Source organism: Erythrolamprus reginae, chromosome 3, assembly GCF_031021105.1.
Source record: "Erythrolamprus reginae isolate rEryReg1 chromosome 3, rEryReg1.hap1, whole genome shotgun sequence".
Taxonomy (NCBI): Eukaryota; Metazoa; Chordata; class Lepidosauria; order Squamata; family Dipsadidae; genus Erythrolamprus; species Erythrolamprus reginae.
This window is the reverse complement of record NC_091952.1, coordinates 111,779,741-111,803,460: the sequence shown is the minus strand read 5'-3', so window position 1 is coordinate 111,803,460 and position 23,720 is coordinate 111,779,741. Positions and strand designations below refer to the sequence as shown.

The 23,720-nt window shown below is 44.9% G+C and overlaps 1 protein-coding gene across 3 annotated transcripts in view; it reads right to left on the bottom strand.

The window, feature by feature from the left end:
* Window positions 1–13,499, bottom strand: part of LHX9 (LIM homeobox 9) — a 37,494-nt gene extending 23,995 nt beyond the window's left edge. For all 3 annotated transcript variants that reach the window (XM_070749020.1, XM_070749019.1, XM_070749018.1), the window contains exons 1-3: window positions 13,063–13,499; window positions 9,580–9,782; window positions 5,323–5,693 (exon numbers count right to left, since the gene is read on the bottom strand). In XM_070749020.1, coding sequence (XP_070605121.1) covers window positions 5,323–5,693; window positions 9,580–9,782; window positions 13,063–13,236 — 748 coding nt within the window. In that variant the 5' untranslated portion in view covers window positions 13,237–13,499. The remainder of the gene's footprint in view (window positions 1–5,322; window positions 5,694–9,579; window positions 9,783–13,062) is intronic.
* Window positions 13,500–23,720: the final 10,221 nt, after the last annotated feature.

Sequence of the window (23,720 nt, the reverse complement as noted above, 5' to 3'; positions counted from 1 at the left end):
TAAACATTATGATAAATACAAGATATCAGATGCATTACATTCCAACTATGCCCTATTCTAAGATATAGCAATTCTTTTTGCATCTGAAAATTCTTTATCTAATTCTGTTTGTGGAAGGGAGATCTTCATTTGGGGGAATAACTCTAGTTCTTTGCAATATGTCATTACATACGGCGACAAGAGAAAATAAATATGTATGTCTGATCTATAGCCCAGAAAGTCCTACTTTATTCAAGCATCAATAGGATTCCAGATTAAAATTATTGCTTATCAAAAATATTACCCCCAAAATGTATATTGGGATGAGGAGAAATAAAGAGACAGTTTTCCTTCAACACCTCTTGGATATTTGGATGACAGAAAGCAAATTATAGATATATGATGACAGACAGACAGACAAAAATATGGTAGTATTTTTAACTATCAGTTTTTTTTACCCTTCCCATAAATGTGTAGCATTACACTACCACTGGATGAATATGAATTAAAACATTCATTTTCCTTAATATTTAGAGTTCTGATAATAGAGCTGGAAAATAGCAATATATCTTTGGGTAGCAATCAGTGTTCCCTCTAATTTTTTTGGGGGGGGGGCGGCGGAAAAGTATAGTGTCTGAGCTGCAGTCCCTTCGGGACTGGGTGGCACAGAAATAATAAACAAACAAACAAACAAACAAACAAATAAAAAACCCACCCTGTTTTGCCTCAGAGAATTTCAAAATAAAATACTGTACTGTGTGTCTATAACAGTGAGCTCATAATAGGGCAACTCTATCAATATCAAAATGCCACTTAAATAGTTGAGCTAGTTTCAAACTAGATTTTGATTTTCTTTCTCTCTTCCTTACTCCCATTCTTTTTCTTTTTCTTCCTCTCTTTTTTCTATCTGTTTCTCTCTCTTCCTCTCTCTCTCTCCTTCCCTCTCACTCTTTCCCTCTCGGCTTCTGGGCAGGTTTGGAAAACTCTGAGTTGATGATGATTTTTAAGTGAGCGATTGCTCACTGCTCAGCTTAGAGGGAACTATGGTAGCAATCTTTCCTGTATCACAACTATGGGCCGGGTCCTACCATAGTAATTTTGATCAGAAACCAAATAGAAAATCACCATATATTGATAATCTGATTGATCTGATCATTTCTTTGCGATGATTACAAAATCTGCCTACTTCTACAATCACAAATAATGAAATGGGCCAGACTAACTTGAGGTACAGCTCAGCCAGTCTCAAAATTATTTACATCATGTTCTAAGAAATTAGGAAAGATTTAAAGAGATATTTAACTCTCCCATAGAAAATCATAGGAATTGAATAATGGAACCATCCATGTATGTATGTATGTATGTATGTATGTATGTATGTATGTATGTATGTATGTATGTAATGTCCCACCTTTATTATTTTTACCAATCATTCAAGGCAGTGAACCAACACACCTTCCTCCTCCTATTTTCCCCAACAACAACCCTTTGAAGTGGACTGAGCTGACCCAAGGTCTCCCAGCTGGCTTTCATTGTTAAAGTGGACTAAAATGCATGGTCTCCCGTTATCCAACTTGGTGTCTTTACTGGCCCTAAACTCATTGACTTTAGGCTATGTTAAATTGGGGGGAAATCATTATAGGATTAGCATTTAATTTTTTAAAATTTATTTAGCACCATCCTATTAAAAAACATTTATCTGCATGGAACTGCTTTGTTCCATTATTTACTGTCACATTCTTTTGCTCTCAGCAATACAGCATTCCTTCAGTCTTCGTGATTAAAGCTTTCTAGCGGGGAAAAGTAGCCGGTTATAAACGAATGAACGATTCCAGCCAGACTTCACACATGCAGCTATCGAAATGCTCCTCTTGAATAGATTCTGGGGGTGATCGACCTGGAAACCCTCCAGCACAATCCCCCACCCCAGAAATAAATCGTAACGGATTTATGACGTAATTCGGATAAAGTTATGATCCGCGAGGCGTCACTTTTTCTCCAGTTTGGGGCGTCGCCGCCCTGTCTTCTAAATCAGGGGTCTCCAACCTTGGCCACTTTAAGACTTGTGGACTTCAACTCCCAGAATTAAGACTTAAGACTTGTGGACTTCAACTCCCAGCTTTGCTGGCTGAGGAATTCTGGGAGTTGAAGTCCACAAGTTTTAAAGTGGCCAAGGTTGGAGACCCCTGTTCTAAATTACCTTGCACTCACTTTTGCTTTCGTCTTCTCGGAAAGGACGGTGTTGATGCCTTTTCTCGAGAGAAGGTTCCTAATGCTGAGTCGCTCCGAGGCAGAAATAAAAGAACTGCAGCAAAATGGAAGGTACCAAATATAATTAAAATATAACTGCCCCGAAATATAAGCAACTCAACTTGCTCGGAAATTATCTCCCGAATTTTCCTTAACACGTTTACTCTTTATAAACTTTTGTTTTTGCAGAAAACAATGTAACGTTGAGCACTGACATTCTGCTCCGGCTACTAGCACGACGGTGATTGGATGGTTTAGTTGAAACTGTTTGGAATTTTTAAATTTTGGTTTTTATGTTTGAGTCTCATGAATTTATATTTTGTATCCACTTTTACCTTTAAGCCTCCCTGGGTCCGCTTGGAGAAAGGCGGCCTAGAAATCCAAACAAACAAATAAATAAAAACCAATCCAAATTGCACCGGGAAGGGCCACCTGGCGAAGGTGAAAGTGACTTTACTTTCGAGTAAACCTGTGAAAGGTGAGGCTGTACAGAAGCAGCTGCTGGATTCCGGGTCCCTTTCTTTAGCTCTGAAATAAGGCGGCGGAGCGAGGAAAGGCCGCTTTCCTTACCAGAACAAACCGACACCACCGTCTTCTAGAGAAGGGGGCTCAAACTTGCAGCCCCTTTCCCTCGTCCGCATTCCTAACGGCGAAGAAAGCGGGGGCTGGCTGCCCACTTCAAAGCAAGGCGAGCCCCAGGCGCAAGCTTCCCTCCCCCGCCTCTAGGGACGACACGCCCTGAAGCGGCCCCTCCCCGCTTGGATGCGTCCCAGCCTGCCTCGGCGGGAAGAGGCGCCCCAGCGCTCCTTTGGCCGTTCGCCTGGCCTCAAAGCGGCTCCGCTGCCAGAGGTGCCGGTGCCAGCTCCAATTAACAGGGAACAATTAAAAACAGCTCGGCTTCCTTCTCCCCTGCCCCTTCTCCTCCCCCCCCCCCGCCTGAGAGCACTCTGTCCCTCAGCACTGGGGGGGGGGTGTTTCTTCAGACAAAGCCTTCAACTGGTTACGGGATTAACCCATTTTCTGGGTTGGCGCAGGACCTCCGGCTTTAAAAGGGGGGGGCAAAGAGCGAGGTTTGCGCAGCCCCCGAAAAACCCAACCCCTCCGAGCCTGCCGTGTGGCAGATGGGAAGACAGCCGCCAGGCCTTAAGACCAGTGTCTGGACTTCAACTCCCAGAATTCCCCAACCGGCATTTGTTGGCTGAGGAATTCTGGGAGTTGAAGTCCAGACATCTTCAAGTCATCTAAGGTAAGGAAACACGGCCTTGCTTAGACCGGCTCCTGTTATCCAGACAGCCGAGCGATGTTCTAAGGCGCGTCTCAGACCTGCCTAACCCGGCACTAAAAGCGAGGAGCCCGAGAGAAAGGAGGAAATAGTCCAGGAGCCTCGGACTTTCCCGTTTTTCGAAAAGGAACCTCGCTTCTGGCTATTATTTCCTGCACGAGGTTCTGATCCAAAACAACCAGTTCTGACTTTCTCGCCCTGGGCTCCCTCCCCGCCTTTTCAGAAAGTTCAAATTCTTTCGGAGCATTAGATGTAAAAAACATTGTATCCTTTTGGAGCAGGCCGAGTTGCCCGCGGGTTAAGAGAACCGAACAGAGCCCACTTTGGACAAAAGCCTTCGATGCGCTTCACGAAGGGGGGAGGTCCCTTTGGTTCTCGGCAATCTTCCGGACCTCTCGGAACCAGAGGCCTCGGTTCTGAAAAAAAGATGCTTTCGCAACAATAGCGCGCGGGGGGGGGAACCCGCTCACTTTTCCCTGAGCTTAAGCGCCTAGAAATTCATTGGGGTTAACTGTAGAGTACCAGATTGTGCTGGTGGTTTCTAACTTGAACGAATTGCAACTCTGCTTAAATATAGGGCGGTCGCGATTCTCATCCCAATTAGCATTTCAACTTTTTTTATAGAGAGAGTGCCATACTAGCAATCGCGTGGTCGGGACAAATGGATTCTAAGGAACCATTGTTAGATTTGCATTTTAAGCAAATTGTAAAGCAAAATAAATAAATAAATAAATTCTGATCTAAGACGTCCCCAGATGCAACAGCACGCTATCAAAAAAAACGCCCACTAAAGTCTAAAGAAACGCCTTATTTTTCAGCAAATTTGTCATTAGTAGAGAAGGCACATCAGACTGTCCTAACTTGCAAAGTTGTTTTAACTTTACACGCATAACTTTTTTTAACTTTTCACTTTACAGGCATAGAGAGATGTACCTTGTATATTTATAAGTAAAATATCTAAAGCATATTTTCTGCCTTCATTCTACTTGCCTGGAAATATCTTTATTATAAAATAGATCAAACTCTATATATGCAAAGTAGGAAGATGTTGCTAAGGAAAGAAAGGAAAAGAAATACATTTTTTTTGTATTCCAAATTTCCTAAAGAATTTTTTTCAAATATAAAACTGAGACAAGAAGTTTTAACAGGCAATATTTATCTAAAATATAATTTGAATTCAGTGGCAGGTTGCAATCCTAAATATACTGGAGGGATTCACATATTCCCCTAAATTATTATTATTATTATTATTATTATTATTATTATTATTATTATTTATTAGATCACCATTTTGATCTAATAAACAGTATAAGATTGGCCCTGTACTCATTTTATATTTCCATGTGTTCCTGAATGAAGGAAATTTCATTGAGAAAACCTTCCCTCCCCTTTCTCTCTCTCCTTTCTTCTCCCTCCTCCCCCTCTCTCCTGTACATAAGCTATATTTCCCTTAACCTTAATGGAACTTTCTTCTCTGCAATGTATACTCCTATTCTTCAAATAGCATGTTTCATTTCTGGCTGATTTTACAGACAATATGTTCTTTTTCTTCCTTCAATTGAATAGCCTCTTCCCAACAGTAATTTCTGCCAAGATATTTGTTAAATGTTAAAGTAAAAAGATCATTTGGGTGAGAGCTGAGAAACGCCGAAATGATCTAATAAAAATCCTGCTCTGCAGTTCACAAACTGGGTTGCAAGGGAAAAACCAACTGGTGTCTGCCATCCTTCAGGAGAAAAAGCAAGCATGACTCTCAGTATACGTTTAAGATCCCTGACGGTTCTCTTAAAGAGGATTATCCTACAACCCACCTGAACTGTAGCTGACCAGATCAACACCCAGAGCTGGGCTCTTCCTTTTCCTAGGCCGCCCTTTCTGGACTGTACCGGTGCCATTGAAGTAAGGCAGGGCCAGGCCGCCCCCCTTGGCTGCCAGCTCGGTGTAGCTGAGTGACGCCGGTGGGTAGGAGGCTGGGTCGGTGCCCTGGAGCAGGCTTTCAAAATGTGCCCGGCAATAGACCACGTTGTCCTTCATGCCAAAATGGTCGCCTGTCGTCAATGTCTTGTTGCACGTGGTGCAGGTAAAGCAGCTGAGGTGGTAGACCGAGTCCCGGGCCCGCATCACCATCTCCGAAGCAGAGATGCCCAGGTGGCAGCGGGCACAACGCTGCACGGAGAACCTTCTGGGAAAAGAGCACATGAGTTAGTGGAGACCGACCAAGAGCATCCGGGTCCCAGCACTTCAGCCCCTCAGGCCTCATTGACTAAGGGTGAAGGTTAATTGAGTCTGATTGAGCTCAAACCAGTTTGGGCCAAGGAAAAATAACATAGCAATTACAGATCTGGTAAGGGTGGCATAATTAGCTCGCAAAGCATCTGAGCCTGCACTACTCTTTAAATGGCCTTCTGAATAAGTTCTATCTCTAAACTCCAATTTCATACAGTTCAAACAAGGAAGGCTGTTTAAAGTTGGGCAGTCAAGGGGTATAGGCATTTCGTAAAAGAGAGGTGGGCATCCAGTTTGATGTAGTGGCTAAGGTGCCAGGCCAGAAATCAGGAGACCCTGAGTTCTAGTCCCACTTTAGGCCCAAAGCCAGCTGGGTAACCTTGACTCTCACTAGGAAGAAGACAACAGGCAAAACAGTTTCCAAAATTTTTGCCAAGAAAGCTGCAAGAACTTCTTCAGGCAGCCAGAACTCAAACGGACCAAAAAAAAAAAGAAGAGAGGATAAGAACAAGATGCCCCTTGGATTTAAGTGCTGTAGCTGTTTCTTAAACTTTTAAATCATTTTCTTGTATATTCACAATCTAGACTAGACTAAAACTAGCAGAAGAAAATCACCATTAAACTGGACTCAACTATACCTTCTTTGTGAATTGATCCCGTTGAATTTTATGAAACTTACTTTTGAAATATGGTTAGGATAAACCCTATAAATCTCATTAATTTCCCCTGGGGGAAGACCTATTTTCTTGGGGTATCACATAGCCTCAATTTACCAGTTGGCCAAGCATATTGTGCACACCCATCCTGCATGGTTAATTGATGGTTCAGTTTGTCCTGTAAATACAGCCTGTTTGTACTCCACTAACCCAGAAAATTGGGTTAATAGAGTACTCCATAGTGGGTCTTGCACAGTTATTCCCACTTACCTGTTGAACTCAGCAGGACTACATTTGAATTTACAAGGATTAGGATTGTACTATTACAATTAAGGATAATTCCCTACTATATTTTCTTACTATAAGTAGGTGCCTTTTCCATTTACCGAAAAAATAATATAAGATGGCAACCTCCACTCCTACACAAACTGGTTTTTGTGTGTGTGTGTGGTGTTTATATGGTATATTTTGTAAAGCACTGGCATTTTATTAGGGAAATCAATTAATTAATTGCACAATTTTTAAGGCTGAACTACTCCAGAAATTAAAAACAAGTTAACATTTTACTGTGGTGGGATGGAGTTAGGATCTTGTATTTTTATGCTATGCCCACCAGATATAGTTTCCTCGGTCCATCAAACTTTCCTCTGTCCAACAAACAAACAAACAAACAAACAAATATCCTGCCCTGTTCTGATGGGGAAAGTTATATTTTGGTCACCTTTGCCTGGAAAAATCAGCATATCTAATAATTGAACCCACTGAGCTATTAAATCACAGAGTCCACGGAGAGGAGCGGTCTACAAATCCATTTAATAAATTAATAAGTAAATAATAAATCAGTCCAGTCAGGTTTGCAGTGATGCTGGGTTGTTTTATAATAGAAGGCAGTGCTCAGAAGTGTCAGCTGGGTCCCCCAACTGTAGTATCCCGGAATAAATGAAGGAGGAGGGCAGAGATTCAAGCATACGAGTAAACTCAGCCTCACATTCTTCTCTGCACTCTCAAATGGACTACATAAAATATCCCTATTAGCTGTAGTTCCAAGTCTGCAGTATATGCTCTCTGTGTGCGCTCCGCTCCGGGATACTCTTTCTGGCTCAATATAACTAAGCTCCTTCGGGATTTCTCAGGTGGAGAGAGCATTCACCCGGCAAGCCCAGAAGCCAGAAAGAGGCAAAGCTCCTTTCCTGCAGCGTAAAATCAAAGGACAGCAAAGAAAGAGGGCCTCTCTACCCACCGGCTTAGTGTTGGTCCCCTCCGGGCGAAAGGGGGCTGTGTACAGAGTTTGCTTCTTCCTCGACTGTGGGATTTATTACCACAACAAGGACTTTGGCCTGGGGGTATGAAATATGGATCCTAAGCAAGCTCTACTACTCTGGCCCCAGATAAATGTTGGGAATCTTCTAACCATTTGCAGAGGAGCCCCATTCAAGTGAATAGCACTGTCACAAAAACCTTCTTTAGTAAGGATTCTATGAAATTAAAATTGAACAGTAATTCAAAGTCACTCTTTGGTTGTTTGAAAAAAGCTAACACTGGAAATAAAACTTAAGGTGAAGTCTAAGTTTAAGAACTTATCTTTTTGAAAATATCAGAAATAGAGCTAAAAACAAAGCATACCCGGTCTCCTTTCTTACTTTTAGTAGATATGTGATAAAATCGATAGCTCTAATCCAAATAGACCTAACAGACTTCAAGGGTATTTAGTGCTGGGTAAATAAGGAGCATGTCCCATTTTGTGGATATCTTAGAAATTTTTGTGAAATCAATAGGAATGGTTCCAAATCTGGTTCCAAGATTGAGGCTCTGCTGGAACAGAACAATAAAAATGGGAGATACTCATTACATTGTATGCTCAGAACGTTGGGAAGGGAGGCTGAAAAAAATTTGAATATATCCCTTTTAGCAGACAGGCTAGTCAAAGGGCAGTTTCTCATTAACAAGCAAAGTAGAGCAGGCTGCCCAGCGGGAGAGTTTCTATGCCAAGCCTTTCCTTCAAGCCCTAGTTCAAGAATGGGTAGATCAACAGCACTCCAACCACAACTCAGGAAAGAACACAGCAGGTGACCGCTGTGGAGAGGAGCTGCAGAGGACAGGGTAGGAAAATGACTTTTAACCTGGTTACTTAGTTAACCCTTTTTCCTGAATACATTGAAGTTCAAAATGGCCTGCACTTGTGTGCGCTATTCACCCAGCCTTTACTAACATTAACACTAATCTAGTTTAACAGGTTGTGCGAATCCCTCTGCTCATGCATTCCTGACCCGATTAAGCGAGCTGCATGAACACACAATCTGTAAGAGTTCACAGGTGCAATGCAAGTAAGAGGTCACTAGCGTTGCAGAGATGTTGCACTGATTCTTGGGGAGAGCACTTGGCAAGCGGCTTTCCCGGTGCCTTGACTTGCTTTAGCTGTTCTAAACAACTGGCTCTTCTTTATAAGAAGGGGGCATTTTGTAAAGTTCTATGGAGCAGAGGCGGCCTTGTTTGTCAGTTACTTCCCAGCAAGCAGTAAGTAAAAGGTTTGCATCCCTGCAGCCCAGTAGGGATCTCTGCCCTAGATTTGTTTCCCCCTATGCTTCTGGAGGTCTTTTCATAACGCATCCAATTCCAAGAGGAATGTGCACATGTTCAAATGGTCCCCCGTAGGCCAAGCACTTTAATCTAGACTTCTCTGGGAGGAAGTGGTGAGAAATGATGGGAGAAACAGATTTAGGACCTTATCTGGGACAGGATTTTAAATCACTTGGTGGTCTTCTTCCCTTGCTTCCAATAAAGACAATTGTTTGTTGGTTTTTCTGGTAGAGGCAATTCACACACACGCTTCCCCCTGGAACATGGGGAGGGAAGGGGGAGCACCTCTGTGAATTGCCTTTACCATAATTTCCAACAAGGCAATTGAGCCAATGCTGGGTGTCATTTCTCTGTTTTCAGTGGGAGATAAGATCCTGATATTCCCTTATAGTGTTTAATTTACCACCCCCAAAAAGGGGGCAGTTAAGTGCCAAGGTCATCCATACCTGCTAAACCTAACCTCAAGTAACCAAGAGAGGAAAAGTAATGTGTCCTGCAAATATGTATGAATGCTCCCTAGATGTTTTTTCTCAGGAAAATTCGGAGCCAAGAGACGTCCACACAACTCAAATCATCCCATCTTATTCACCCCACCCACAAACCGTTTACCTGTAATAATCCTCCTTGCAGTAAATGCTGCCGTCCTTGGCAAAGCAGGTGAGTTCTGACTCCAAAGCCAGTTTACATTCACAGCACTTCAGGCAGCGGAGGTGCCACTGCTTGTCCACAGCCAATAAGTAGTAGCGGTCGGAGATTTTGCCCCCGCATCCTGCGCATAGGGCAGGCTTCTCGGGGCTCAGCGGAGGCATGTTCTGCAGAGGGAAGCAAACGTCAGCGGGTCGGGCAAAATCTTACAAGCTCAACATCTAATTCAGCTTTAAAAAAAAAAATCAATACCAGATATATTTTCAATCAAAATCAGAACGCATGTGTATCGGGCCTTAACTTACAACGCGATTCTTCCGACACAAACCTACTGGATTTCTGCGGTCTGTGCAGTATTTAGTGCCGCTTCTTTTCTGTGGAGACTTTCTAAAGAGACTAGGAATTATTTTTTCCGTCCCGTAGATTTTAACTGGCATTAACGTCATTCCATGTACCTGCGAAGTAAGTCTTGTTGAAGTTAATTGTATGTAGTTAGATATAGTTAAGTTTCAGCTTTTTTACTGCATAATAAATCTGGATCCGCTCTAACGGCTGGATTTATCCAACATTAAGCTCTCTCGCTCACTGAATACACCACAATTGTTCGGGCTCACTCGTGTTTTCGTTGGTTGGGTTCACACAAGGCTGCTAAGTCTGATACTAAGGAGATGCGGTGGGTAAAGTTAAAATTTGTGGCTTATGGTGGCTTCCCAGGGGAAAAAAATCTTTTGCGGTGGAAGAAACTGACGAGATTTTCCCAAGCCTAAAACAGACTCGGGCAATCTCTCGCTTGCTTCTTCGCCTGCCTTTCACTCCCACACGTTGTATAGAGCGGCTTTTGCGAGAAGCCAGCGTTTTGACGCAGAAGATACCGATTGCTGGAGGGATAATCGTGGTCTGAATCCTGGGTCTGGATTTCAATGGCAGGGTTTATATTCTGCACGGAGAAGATATAACCCCCGGTTCCTTCGTCCCGGTGTAAAATTCCTTTCCCGGCCTTCGTGCAGCCAAGGTGTGAGCCCGGGAACAAGGCAGAAAGTCTAGCCAGGGCGAGCCCCGCTGCTTCTTCGCTTCTTGGAAGCGCAAAAGGCCGAGTTCTAGCTGATTCCTCTTCAAACCGCGCTTTGAGGATTTATATCCGAGAAAACAACCTCGGGACAGATTGAGATGTGATCTTGAAGCAGTGTGCTTGGGGGCGGCCGGGGGGAGAGCAGAGGGTCTAACTGCCTGAGCCATTCACTTTCATTTTCCTTGACCTAGGCTCAACTCCAGAACACATTTTGAAAAAAAGTGTTAGACTACTGAGGATAAGGAAAATGGAAAGGAAGCGTCGTTTCATCTCCCTTCCCCTTCAGGACCTTGTTTACTTAAGGAGAAAAGGTGGGAGGAAATAATATAAGCCATATAAACTACCTAGATTTTGGGAATGACCACTAGGAAGATCAAGGGGTAGAAAGGTAATTCAAGCACGTGATGTGTTAAAACAGGTTGTAAGTTTGTTATATGGACTAATCTTTTTTTTTTTAAACCTTTTCCAGAATTTCTCTGAATTTAAGAGAGGAAAGAGGACGGTTTAATCCACTTGGGAAACAACTAAAATTTTCCCACAGATTAAAATATAAAGGCGTGAACCTACCAAGCATAAGGAATAGTGGCAGAACCACAAATGAAACCTATGTTTTTGGTTTCCTCTGCTTGTCTTCTTCATTATTTGGGTTTTTCTCCTCTCTCTCTTCCATAAAACATAAAGAAACTGAAATGATAACGAAACTGTTGCCTTAATGAATTTGGTTTCTGCTGTGCTTGGTCGGAGGAGACTCTAGTTCAAAGAATCATAACTATACAATAGACCCTTACTTGTATTCTTCATAAATGCAACGGAGATCCTGGGATTTCGGAGCAAAAGAAATAAAGCCTTGTTTACATACACACACACACTCCAAGTCCCTTTTCTTGCCGCTGGGGTTCATCGACTTAACTTATAGTTCTAATAAGAAACTGTTCTGATTTTCTGCTTAACGTTCAGAACGACTCCAATTATTGGGCATTTTAAAAGGGAAAAATAAATCTGAAGAATTGGAGGGAGTGGGTGGGAGCCTGTCTACTTAGCCTGGATTGTTTGTTCTGTTTTGTCGATTTGGCTCAGCCTCAGTTCTACTTTTTATAAGTTGTAGCCTTTAGAGCGAGCTAGAGAAGTGAAGCTGCGATAAACGTTTGTTTCTTTCAATACAAGAAGTTAGAATTTTTCAGCAGCCCCCGAATAATTGAAGTAAAATTGTTTAAAAGCCACCAAAACACATAATTCTCCCCTGTTGCACCTTTTTTTAAAAAAACAAATGATTTGGAATATAAAAGGCGCCGGAGTCGTTCCAAAAGGTACCGAACTTATTTGGGAGTAAATTTGGTAGCCTTCAAATCGTCTAAACAATTTCGTTCTGAAACCTGTTGGGTTTAGAGCCGCTTGCCCTTGAGAGCCCTTTCTTCTTAGAGGCTCTCCTTAAAAGCTTTCCTTCCAAACTTACTCAGAAAACAAACGACATTGAGCCTCGCGAGGTTTATTTCTCATTTCCTGAAATTGCCTTGAAAACGAGAGTTGTTTTCAAGATGGCAAGCTTACATTCTCGGCTAAGGCAAACTTTCCTGAACTTGCTTCCCAATCTTGATAGGGGCCGGGCTTGTGCAATTGGGTAAGACCGTAGACTCCAAACATCTTCAGCACTTTTCAAGACGAAAGTTAGCTGGAGAAAACTAGACGGGCGATCAGGGTGGGAGGGTGGCAAATCTACTCTAATCAGTTTCATTCGGAGCATCGCCTCCCTTTCCCTGGAGAATGTTTTTGGGTATCTTGCGCTGGCTCCTGTTCACCCGCCTGCGCGCGCACACACACACCCAAAACACCCACACTTTTACAAAATACTGTAGATCGAAACTTGAAAGCCTGACCTTAAAAACTCAATAGAACTTATTCCTGAATAAAATATCTTTGCCACCGGGCTGTAATGGCTATCTCTGAGCTTATTTGTTGTCTTTTTTATATATAAGTAACCCAGATGCAAAGAAACAATTGTTATTTTAAAATAGGGGGTGGGGAGTGGTTAACATCTTTTTCAAAAGGACAAGTGGAAACTACTCTCTTGAAAAAGATACCTGGAAGTGAGACTTGAAGAACATCTCGCTGGGCGTTCTCATATACGCGCGCGCAAACAAGGCATTCCCGTGTCCCTGGGAGGTTCCAGTTACCTTACTTCTAGGATTGGGAGGGGACGCCTCTCTCTCTCTCTCTCTCTCTCTCTCTCTCTCTCTCTCTCTCTCTCTCTCTCTCTCTCTCTCTATCTATCTATCTATCTATCTATCTATCTCTTTCTCTCTCTCCCTCACACACACACAAAATCCACCCTTCCTCCATCTCTTCTGTGAAAACCCCCGACTTTTCCCGCCACTTCTTACCGCTTCCCGGCCATTCATCTGCCCCGCTTTAGCCAGGCGGGATTCGGTCTTGGTCCGCCTCTCCATCTCCTCCATGATCCCCTGGATGTGGCCTCCGGAGATGCCGTGGAAAAGCATGGCTGGGGAACGGAAGGGACACGCGTTTCCTTCGACTCGGCACCCCACTATTTCCATATACAGGCCCCAGAGTCTTCGTTTAGAGCATCCGAATCGCCGGGCGACGGGACAAGCCCGCAGGAGAAGCTTCGTGGCTCCGGAGAGAAGGCAGGTAGCAGCCGAAAACTGGAGGGAGGTTGCCGAGCGGCGGCTGGCGGGAATGATCTTGGGGAGGGGGTCTTTTCCCCCGCCTGACCGGTGCAAAAGACTGGGCTCCTTTCTGAAGAAAGGGCAGGCAAGGAACGGGACGGACCCAAGGGTAAGAGGGGAAGAAGGGGAAACGGGGAGGGGGGAGAGAAAGAAAGAGAACGCAGACACGAAGTTGAGGCTTTGAGCAAACTGAGACAACAACAACAACAACGAAAAAAAAACGGTTCACGCAAAAAAGGGGGGAGGGGATGGTGGGGGAGGTTAAAAGACAAAGAAAAGCCAAACAAGATAGGGAAATGAGTGGGATGGGAGTAGGTTAAAGCAGAGATCTCCGTTTGCTAGAAAGTTCCTGTTGCTTTTGCTTGGATGTGGGACTGCTGCTTACTGGAGCTCTGTCCAATTTGTTGGAGACAGAAGCCAACCCAGTTTGGATAATTCAGGAGGAGGAGTCCTCACCCAAGAGCTGCCACCAGCCCCCTGCTCCTCCTCCTCCTGCTCTACAGACAACAAAGAGCTGTCAAACTTCACCAGCCCCCACTGTGATGGGCAAGCAGTGACAAATATTCCGGAGAAGTGGGTGGGAGAAGGGTTTGGACCCCTTCTTTCTATCAACGGTAGGGAGGAGATAAGAGGCAACTCCCGGGGATCTTTCAGAGAAGGGGGGGTCTAGACTGTGCTCCTGTGCCCCATCTGCCCATTCTTCAGCTTCTCCCACACATCCCCACCCCCCTGGCATACAGGCCTCAAGTTCAAATAATTTTTAATAATGAAAAAGGGTGGGGGAGAGATATAGGCAAGGCGGATCTTTGAATGGAACTTGGTTGGAAAGCTGTCCCTGACCGAAGGGAGTGGAACGGGATGGACAGATAAGAAGAGGTCGGGGAAAATGTAAACTAGACTAAGACACGCAATGCCTTAAATTCCAGCAGAAGGCTTAAATTATAGGCAAAGCTTTTAATTCTACACTTGCTGAAGTTAAGAAAAAGCGAATGCTCTTTTGTATTAATATTTTATTTTAAAGTGTCAATTCTTTTTTTTAGTTCTAATTTAGTTCTTATGACAAAGAATTCCACCTAAGAAGCAAGAATAAGAGAAAACAGCAGTTACAGTCATTTTGGCAGAACCCTTTGCAGGTGGACTAGGATGGCCTTCTCTTTTCTTTTAGGGAGAAATATCCTCTAAAATCTCCTTGTTTAATTGATTTTAGCCAGCTCCAAAAAAGAACCCAGCAAACAGATTTGAAAATGCTAGGACAATGGAAGAAGGAACTAATTGAAGAAAGTTAACCGAGAGCTAAGAAAGATACAGACTATCAGGTTTGGGGTGTCCACAAAGATAGGTGGGATTTAGGTAGGGGGTGCTTTGCTGCAGTTCGTGATCTCCTGTGGTTGAGAAGGGCCTGCTCATTGGATGAGTTGAGTGAATGATTTTGATACTAAACTTGAGAATGACAAGGTGTTGATCTCCAGGGGGCATAGATTTTTTTGGGTGTGTGTGTTAAGAGATTCTCTTTCCCTTTTGATTTTTTTTGTGAGGTTTTTAGAAATTCCTTTGAAGCTTGGGCCAACACACCATCTTCTTGGATGGAATCCAGATTTTTTAAATCACCATCCCAGGAAACAAGACGATTGGCCACCCACCTGCATTTTTTTCATGGCTATTTTCACTGCTCAAGGACAGGAGACGGAACTTTTCTTTCCTTGCTTTTTAAAAAAAATAATTTTAACTTAGGGATGTAGGAAAAGAAGATCCTTTATGAACCTGTCCATCACACATCCAAATACCAGAGCAACGGAGAGTCAGGGAAAGTGTTCTTTGAGTCTGGATAAATATCTCTTTTTTCATTTAAGGAGAGCTGCAGGAGAGTTCCAGAGAACAGAGAAATCCAAACCAGTGAAATAAGCCTGTAAGTGTGCACATACTTGTGTCACTTCCCTTTTCTTTCTTTTTATTGGAACTCAAAGCCCAGGACAGCAGGACTGTCTGCTGATGTTAATTCAGATTAGCCTGAGAAATTTAAAAAGCACTCCAGAGGAAGACAGTAGCAAATAACTTCCTTATTGTTCCTTTAGTAGCTTTGCCCATGAAGTCATTAAAAATCTCAAAGAAAACTTGAGTTGACTTCATGCAACCAAGAGATAAACCTTGAGTTGGGAGGAAAAGGAATCCCCAAAAAATATTCTAAGAAGTACTGTACTGTGGGAAAAATTAAGAATACAGACCAGATCCTTTGTCCACCATCTACATCAATATCTCCCCCCAAAATGAATGGTCAAGAAGCAGTCAGCTGTAAGAATGAAATGGTGAAAGGGACATGGCTGGGCTTCTCTTGAACTCCAAACAGAATTTCCACTGATTTGAATAGAGCAAAAATTGCCATCCAGCAGAGCACCACTGCAGGAAAGTTGGCTAACTGGGCTTAATTATCTTAACTCCCACCCCCCAATTAAATGTCAGAGGTTGTGTTGTAGGGCTTGCTTACTCCTAGTTAGCTTTACCATGGGTGACTGAATTAATTCAATGTTCAGGCTTCTGTGTGTATTCTGAATCATAAACAGGCTGGGATAAAAATGTGCTTGGCTTGCATGAAATTACTTAATTGTTTTCAACAACCCAGAGCTGCTCTATTTTGGCCCCTTCTTGTACATTTTGCTCAGCGGGATTCTGGACTTCTGCCCCAAAGTCCTACCCTGGCAAGTCTACACAGTAATGGACTCTAATTGTGTCCAAATAAATGTGCTTACTAAAGCGACCTTACCTTATCACCTTGCTCAAAAATGAGATGAGGTTAATTTTAGTGCCTGCTAATTTTTAAGACCAATGTGCTCGATGAGAATTAATGGGGTTCAATATAACTATGGTGAACTATGGTAGGTGCAATCTTATCAGAGCGCAGTTCTGTTCTTGACTGCTCTGGAGTAAGCCCAACTTATTTTTATGACTTCCATTCCCAGATAATTGGGTGAAGTGGTCTACAGTTATATATGCCTGACTCTGTACATACAAGTAAGCTTTAGTGTTTTAAGTCAGCTTATTTTTTTAGTGATCTTGGGGGAGAGTTGGGTCAACACCTGGCAGCTCAGTAGAAGAAAGGGCAGAGGCCAGGAAAGACAAAAGTGCAGCCTTCTGTCGCCTCTTGCCCTCCAGTTTTTCTGAGCTACTGGTCGGTGGCTATTGGGTCACTGACTACTGGACTAGCGGTGATGGAATAGTAGACCAAGCCAGCTGGAAGATTCCAGGCTGGGAAGCCAGGTTAGAACTTGGATAGAACATAAAGAGACTTTTAAATTTTGAGCTGAAGTATAAAGCTAGGTCAAGCAAAATTTAAGAGTTAGACAAGCCACATCTTTTATTTCTATTATTTAGACACATCCCTTGCTTGTATAATAAAAAGTAAAATCGAACTTAAAGTATTGAAGGAATTTTGTTCCGAAATGGAATTAAAGGCTCAGTCAGTTTACTAATTTTTATTATTATTATTGTACACCAAAAGATTCCTTTCTGTCAATATTAATTGTATGGTGCATGCAAGGGCAGTCCGGATTGACCACCGTTGGAAACCAGATTCTTAACTGAATCTGTACTCAATATTTCTTTACCCCCATGAGTAATGTTCCTCTGCCCATCTGAACATGGAGAGAAAGTAGCCCAAGGAACACAAACCGAATACTTATTTTTATGCTTAAACCTTAATGGAAGTAGGAAAAAAGCAGTCCCATTCCCGAACTTCTACTGAAACCAACATCCCATTTGAATATCTGGGTCCTGACCAGTGTTCCCTCTAATTTTTTTTTGGGGGGGGGGGGCGGAAAAGTATAGTGTCTGAGTGGCAGTCCCTTCGGGACTGGGCAGCACAGAAATAATAAATAAATAAATAAACAAACAAACAAACAAACAAACAAATAAAAAACCCACCCTGTTTTGCCTCAGAGAATTTCAAAATAAAATACTGTACTGTGTGTCTATAACAGTGAGCTCATAATAGGGCAACTCTATCAATATCAAAATGCCACTTAAATAGTTGAGCTAGTTTCAAACTAGATTTTGATTTTTTTTCTCTCTTCCTTACTCCCATTCTTTTTCTTTCTCTTTTCCTTCCTCTCTTTTTTCTATCTGTTTCTCTCTCTTCCTCTCTTCCTCTCTCTCTCCTTCCCTCTCACTCTTTCCCTCTCGGCTTCTGGGCAGGTTTAGAAAACTCTGAGTTGATGATGATTTTTAAGTGAGCTATTGCTCACTGCTCAGCTTAGAGGGAACTATGGTCCTGACTAGCAAATGTGGTGATGTGAACGAAGGGCAACCAAAAACCTGGATTAAACTAATTGTCTGCCCTTGTGCTAATCACTTCTCATCTAATCTTTTTTTCTATCCTCCCTCTCCTTTCCCTTGGGAAGATTTAGCCCAATGGGTACCTCTCTTCATAAGGGAATCCATCGTTTTCAACTCCTGCAGTCTCTGCCTGCGAGGCAAATAATCAGGAAAGGGGGTGCCCTGAAAGACCTCAAACCCCACGAGAAGAAATGTGCAGGATCAGAGGAAAGGCCTCACTAGCTGTTCATACAAAGGCCAAAAGGCCCCACACTGAGAGCATTAGTGGCCAGAGCCTGTTCGCCTTCGGTATAGCCAATTAAACGCCAGTAATGGAAGATGGTCCCCTATCAATACCAGTTGTCACTTATCCAAACTTGGCAGTGTCATCAGGGCAAAACCTTAGGACAAAAATGTGAGCCCCCACCCTTTCCAGGGAAAGCTGTAGGAGGCTCCCTAATGAAACAGACTGGGAGAAATGAGAGAAAGTAAAGGGCATTCACTGTAGCTTTGCTTGCACAACATGCTTACTTGATTAAGCATGTTGTGCAAGCAAAGAACATATGCGGTACAACATGCTTACCTGATTTAGTGATAAAGGGTTAGCCAGCTGTATACAATGAGCTGTATTGGCTACATTGAACCATGCTCCGAGCAAGAGGGCTCAGTTCACTCAACACACCTAACGAAGTATGGCTCAGGCAAGAGTAGCAACTCTTTCTTTTAACTGACTAAGCATCTTGTATGACTGTGGACTACATCCCTGTAAATAGGTCTTGCAAAGTTTGTGAATAACCAGATTCTAAATTCGTTCTAATGGATTCCTTCTCTAGATGCCTTGTGCCCCACCCCCACAATAGGAACCCGGAATGTGTCTTTCTTCTTTCCTCTTTGCGTCTCTTTTCCCCTCCCTGCACACACGCACCCGAAAAAGAAGAAACGTGTTAAAGTAAAATGAATACAATGGCAAGAGCAGAAGGAAACCCTTTCAAGAAACACCGTCTGCTTTAAAGGGGATTATGGGATCCCTTTGTCTGGATCGTGCTGCAAATGTTGGCCGAGAATGGGGGACAAAAGCATTCAACTCTCGTATTTTCTCCAGAACACAACAGGCTTCTCCCTTAATGTAATATTCACTTGGAACGGAATATACATATTTCGCTATATTGAATAACCATGACACAACAACTTTTTTCTGGGACCTCTGGTGTATTCAGCCTTCCTGGCAGGGCCGCTGTGAACATTAGGATAAGACCGGAATGCTTATAGTCACTTCCACTTTGGACATTATGAGTGCTGGCCATTCCCGGGGAGCCTCTGGTGCACAGAACGTGCGCAGGAAGGAGCAGAGGGCTGCCTAACCTCATGGAGCCGATTAGGAGGGGGACCATTAGTATGAGTTGTCGGGCTGTCCGCAGGTAAAGCGCTGAGGGGACCCTGCCAAAACTTTCCTGCCCCAGTGCGGAGTTTCCAACTGCCTTGGTTGCCAGCTAAAGGCAACCCTCCATTGTTCACCTTGCCTGTTCTCTAAACACTTTCTTTCTCCATGTCCAGGGGTGACATGATAGCAATATTCCAATACTTGAGAGGATGCCACAGAGAGGAGGGGGTCAGACTGTTCTCTATGGCACCAGAAAGCTAAACAAGGAATAATGGATGGAAGCTGACCAAGGAGATTCAACCTGGAAATGGGGGAAACTTTCTGACAGTGGGAGCGATCAACCAATGGAACAGCTTGCCGGAGGAGGTTGTGGGAGCCCCCCACTTGCCACCTTCAAGGGGAGACTGGATTGCCATCTCTCTCGAATGGTGTAGGAACTCCTGCTTGAGAGGGGGGTTGGACTAGATGACCTACAAGGTCCCTTCCAACTCTAATAATAAAACTAAAAAATCTAAAATCTCCCCACCCCACCCCATATTGCTCCCCCCCTTGGGAAGAAGGGGGAGATAAATGGGGCAAAGAAGCAGCCTGTGAAGAAAATTGGTTCAAATGCCCCCCTCCCCTCTCTCTGTGTAGACAAGAAACAGAAAAGGGTTGCATAAAAGGGAAGCCAAAGACCGATGAGAAGGCCTTCTCTCCCCTTCGAAGGAGCAAAGAGAGGCAAAAGACAGGTGAATGTCCAAAGGACGAATCTCTTACAGGAAACCCGGCTTCCCTGGTCCCCATAGACACAAAGGGCCAGTGATTGCAATTATTCGCAGACGGGGAAGGATGGAGACTTAAAAAAAAAGAAGAAGAAGAAGGTCCAAATCAAGGGTTCTACAAAAAAGGGTTCTATTAAAATGGTGAAATATGGCACAGGGTGACCAAGGGGTGCTTTCAAACGTCCCAGTTGGGAAGTTAGAGCACAGCAGGCATCTCGGCTGGTGGTACAACGCCTCGCTGCCCCTGATCGGACTTCCAAAGTTAGTAGACTGGTCAGGTTTGGGGGATCCGAAATCTCCAGAGTTGTAGGAGAAATCGGTAGAGATAGGAGAACAGCTTAAAAGAATACCGTTGCCCAAGAACGTGGCGCGGAGGTCTCTGCGAAGTTGAGTTCGGCAGGAAAAAGACTTTACATAAAGGCGAGGATTTGGGGGGGGGGGGATAAATTGTCCTTCCAGGCGGGACGAGGAGGTCGCAACAGCTTGCCAAGGGGCAAATCCCTAGACGGATGACAGCTCGGGGGCACCGGACGGTGAGCCTCGCAGCGAGCGTCGGAACAAAACACTTGGAAGCGAGCCGTGGGGGCGGGGAGTGGGGGGGGGGGAGAAACCGCGTTTTGGCAGAAGCAAGAAATTTGCTCCGAGTGGACAGGCAGACAGACAGACCCGCACGCACACAGATCTGGGAGATTATCGGGAAGACAAAGGGGCTGAGCCGCAGGCGGATCCAGCAGCTTGATTTTGCTCTAGGAAAGATAGATAGATAGATAGATAGATAGATAGATAGATAGATAGATAGATAGATAGATAGATAGATAGATAGATAGATAGATAGATAGATAGATAGATAGATAGATAGATAGATTAGACAGACAGACAGACAGACAGACAGACAGACAGCGGCTTAAGACCGCCCCCCGCCCCCCCCCCCCCAAAAAAAACAGAAGTAGAGGAAAGGCGAGAGAATATTTTACCTCATACTCTTCCTCCCTTACTCATGTTCTTTACATGCGGGGCTGGATCCGGTCCAAGTCTCCCTTTCACTACCCGCATCTGAGGCAACGGCTTGGCTTTGGCCCTTTTCTCTTTATTTGAAATGGGAATTGTGAGAAAATCTGTGTGCGCGAACTCCAGCCGGGCAGGCAAAGGGCTGGACCGGAGCGGTTCGTCCCTAGCTGTTCTTTGCAGGGTCCAATTCCATGTTTCCTTTCTCCCCTGCTCTAGTCTTACCGGCTTCTCGACTTTTCCATTCACTGGACGGAACCCGCTTGAAGGCCTCGAGAGAAGGCCCTGAGAAGTCCCCCTCTTCTCCCTCGGCCCCTGGCGCTCGCCCAATTGGCGCTCTAAAGCGGGAAACTCACTCCAGGTGTCGTTAGTAGGAAGAGCCCGCAATTTGCCTTCCCGGAATGAGGTCCGGCTTTCCTCCCAATGGGCCTAGTTTGGCTGACCCAAAACTTATTATTATTATTTTTTAAGAGCCTCGTCCGCACCCGTTATTTTAAACCAAAAGGGGTTTAAAAGCCCCAGAAGTCCTGAAGGGGAGAGCGCTGTGCTTTGAGAATATTTTACCTCACACCGGAGGAAAAGGCGGGAATGTTTTACCTCACGCGGTTCCTTTCGCTCTCGCGCGCTTTTAACAGGCGGAGCAGGAGGCGGCTCAAGCCTCTCCTTTTACCACCCGCCTCTGAGGAGATCTTAAGGGATTCTGAGGGATTCAGCCCGGCATTTTCCCGCCCTCCCCCCACCTTTCGCTAACTTTCCCTCCTCGGCTTTGACGAAAAAACCCGCCCTTTTGGCGGAGGCCCAGGCTAGAACAGAGCTCATTCGAGAGAGCTAACCCCAAGCGGCCGAAAGAGAACCGTCCGCGGCTGCCAACTTCGGAAGCGCGGATGGGGGGGGGGGGGGGGGAGGAGGAAGATGGTCTTCGTCCAAGTCTGGATCTGTGCCTCCCTGCCCCCGCCCTCCAACGCTGTTTCTCCCTCGCTCCCGGTGGCTTGGCAGCAAGGATGCGCCTGAGCTGAGGAGCGCCTGTTGCCAAACCGGAGGCGAAAGCCGGCAGCCCCCCCCCCACCAGAGCGCGTCTCCAGCGCACCGCCCGCCAAAAGAATAGGGCTCGAGGAGGAAAAAATGGAGAAGGAAGCAAGAGAAAAGGGCGCAAGGAGAAAAAGTGGGGAAGAAGATACGAGTAAAGGGCTTAATGAGATAAAGTGGGGAAGATAAGAAGAGAAAAGGGCTTGAGGAGAATGGTGGAGGAAAGAAGAGAAAAGGGCTTGAGGAGAAGAGTGGGGAAGTAAAGAAAAGAGCTTGAGGAAAAGAATGGAGAAGGAAAGAAGAGAAAAGAGCTTGAGGAGAAGAGTGGAGAAGGAAAGAAGAGAAAAGAAATTGAGGAGAAGAGTGGAGAAGGAAAGGACTCAAGGAGAAAGGTGGGGGAGAAAAGAGCTTGAGAAGAGTGGGGAAGGAAAGAAAGGGGGTTGAGGAGAAAATGGGGAAGAAGAGAAAAGAGCTTGAGGGAAATTGTGGGGAAGGAAAGAAGAGAAAAGGGCTCCAGAAGAAAGGGGGGGGAGCTTGAGAAGGGCGGAGAAGGAAAGAAGAGAAAGCGGCTTGAGGAGAAAGGGGGGGGGACGGGAAAGTGTGAGAAGCGCTCTCAAGGGAGTCTTCGCGAGGAGCAAAAATGGATCAGCCGGGGCTAATAGGCGAAGAGAATGTGCTCCTCTCTTGGCTGATCCCGTCGCAAGCCCCACGAGGCGCCCGGTTGGGGAACTTGAGGGGGAGAACAAAATCCTCAAACCCTAAGGAGGAGCGGGGGGGAGCTTTCCCAGGCAGATGGCGCCTAATCATAACCTTGCTGAAGTCCCCTAGTCGGGTTCAGATACTGGAGAGACTCAGGTGAACCCAGCTTCGTTATCTACAGGTTAACCCCACTCCGGTCAGTTACCTGCCTGAGTTATTGTACTATGTGGGACTCGTTAGGGTTTCTTCCTAAGTTTCAAGAACGGCAGCCGAGATCGACTTGAAGTGATTCTAGAGAGGTGTTGTTTTTGTCAACTCCCCCCCGCCGCCCCGCAAGCAGGTTCTTTCTTAACGAGGGATAAGGGGGACGGGTTTGGGATGGCGTGGAGGGGAAGGGAGGGCAGGAAGCAGTGATGTAACTAGGAGATGGAGGTTGGTCCTTGTTTCCAGCAAAGGATTCCTGTGCTAATTAAAATAAACAAGCGGGGAGATGTACAAAACAGGAGGCAGGAGCAACTAGGAGGGAGCCTTCCTCTCCTCTCCTCCCCTCTCTCCCCCTCGTTACTACTCCTCCACATTAAACTGATACCAATTTTTCATCCCTTTCCAGCTTCTTTCTTGTTTACCGCTATCTTACCGCAGCACATCGCGAGCCGTCAGAAAGGAAATAAAACCCACGGCACAAAGGCGGCGTTCCTACCTGGAAGTACCGGTCCGCAGTCAGCTATCGGGTATTAAGACAGCCCTGCTTGTAAAGGGGAAGAGTAGAATCACGACCATGGTTGGAATCTACTGGTGAATGAAAATGACAAATTGCTCGCTCTCCCCCACACCCCGCTTCTCCCTCCAATAGAGGGATCGAAGGGAGGGATCGAGGGATTCCTGGGGTGGGGTGGGGTCTATCCTTCAGTTTGCCAGGATTGAGATCTGACTGAGGTTCTTGGCGGAAGTATCTCAGCTTCGATTCCTGGCTGTTTCCCCCCCCCCCTTTTTTTTTTTTTTGGACCGAAAGTGTGCATGCGTTATAAGAAAACTAGGGGAAAGCGTTACGGGATGTCTAAAGCGAGCCGCACCTCTTGCTCTCTCGCTCGCTGCTGTCAGTCTAATACGAGCTGATCTATAGATGCGCGGAGGAAACCTCGCCGGCCAACTAAAGCGCAACTTATTTATGG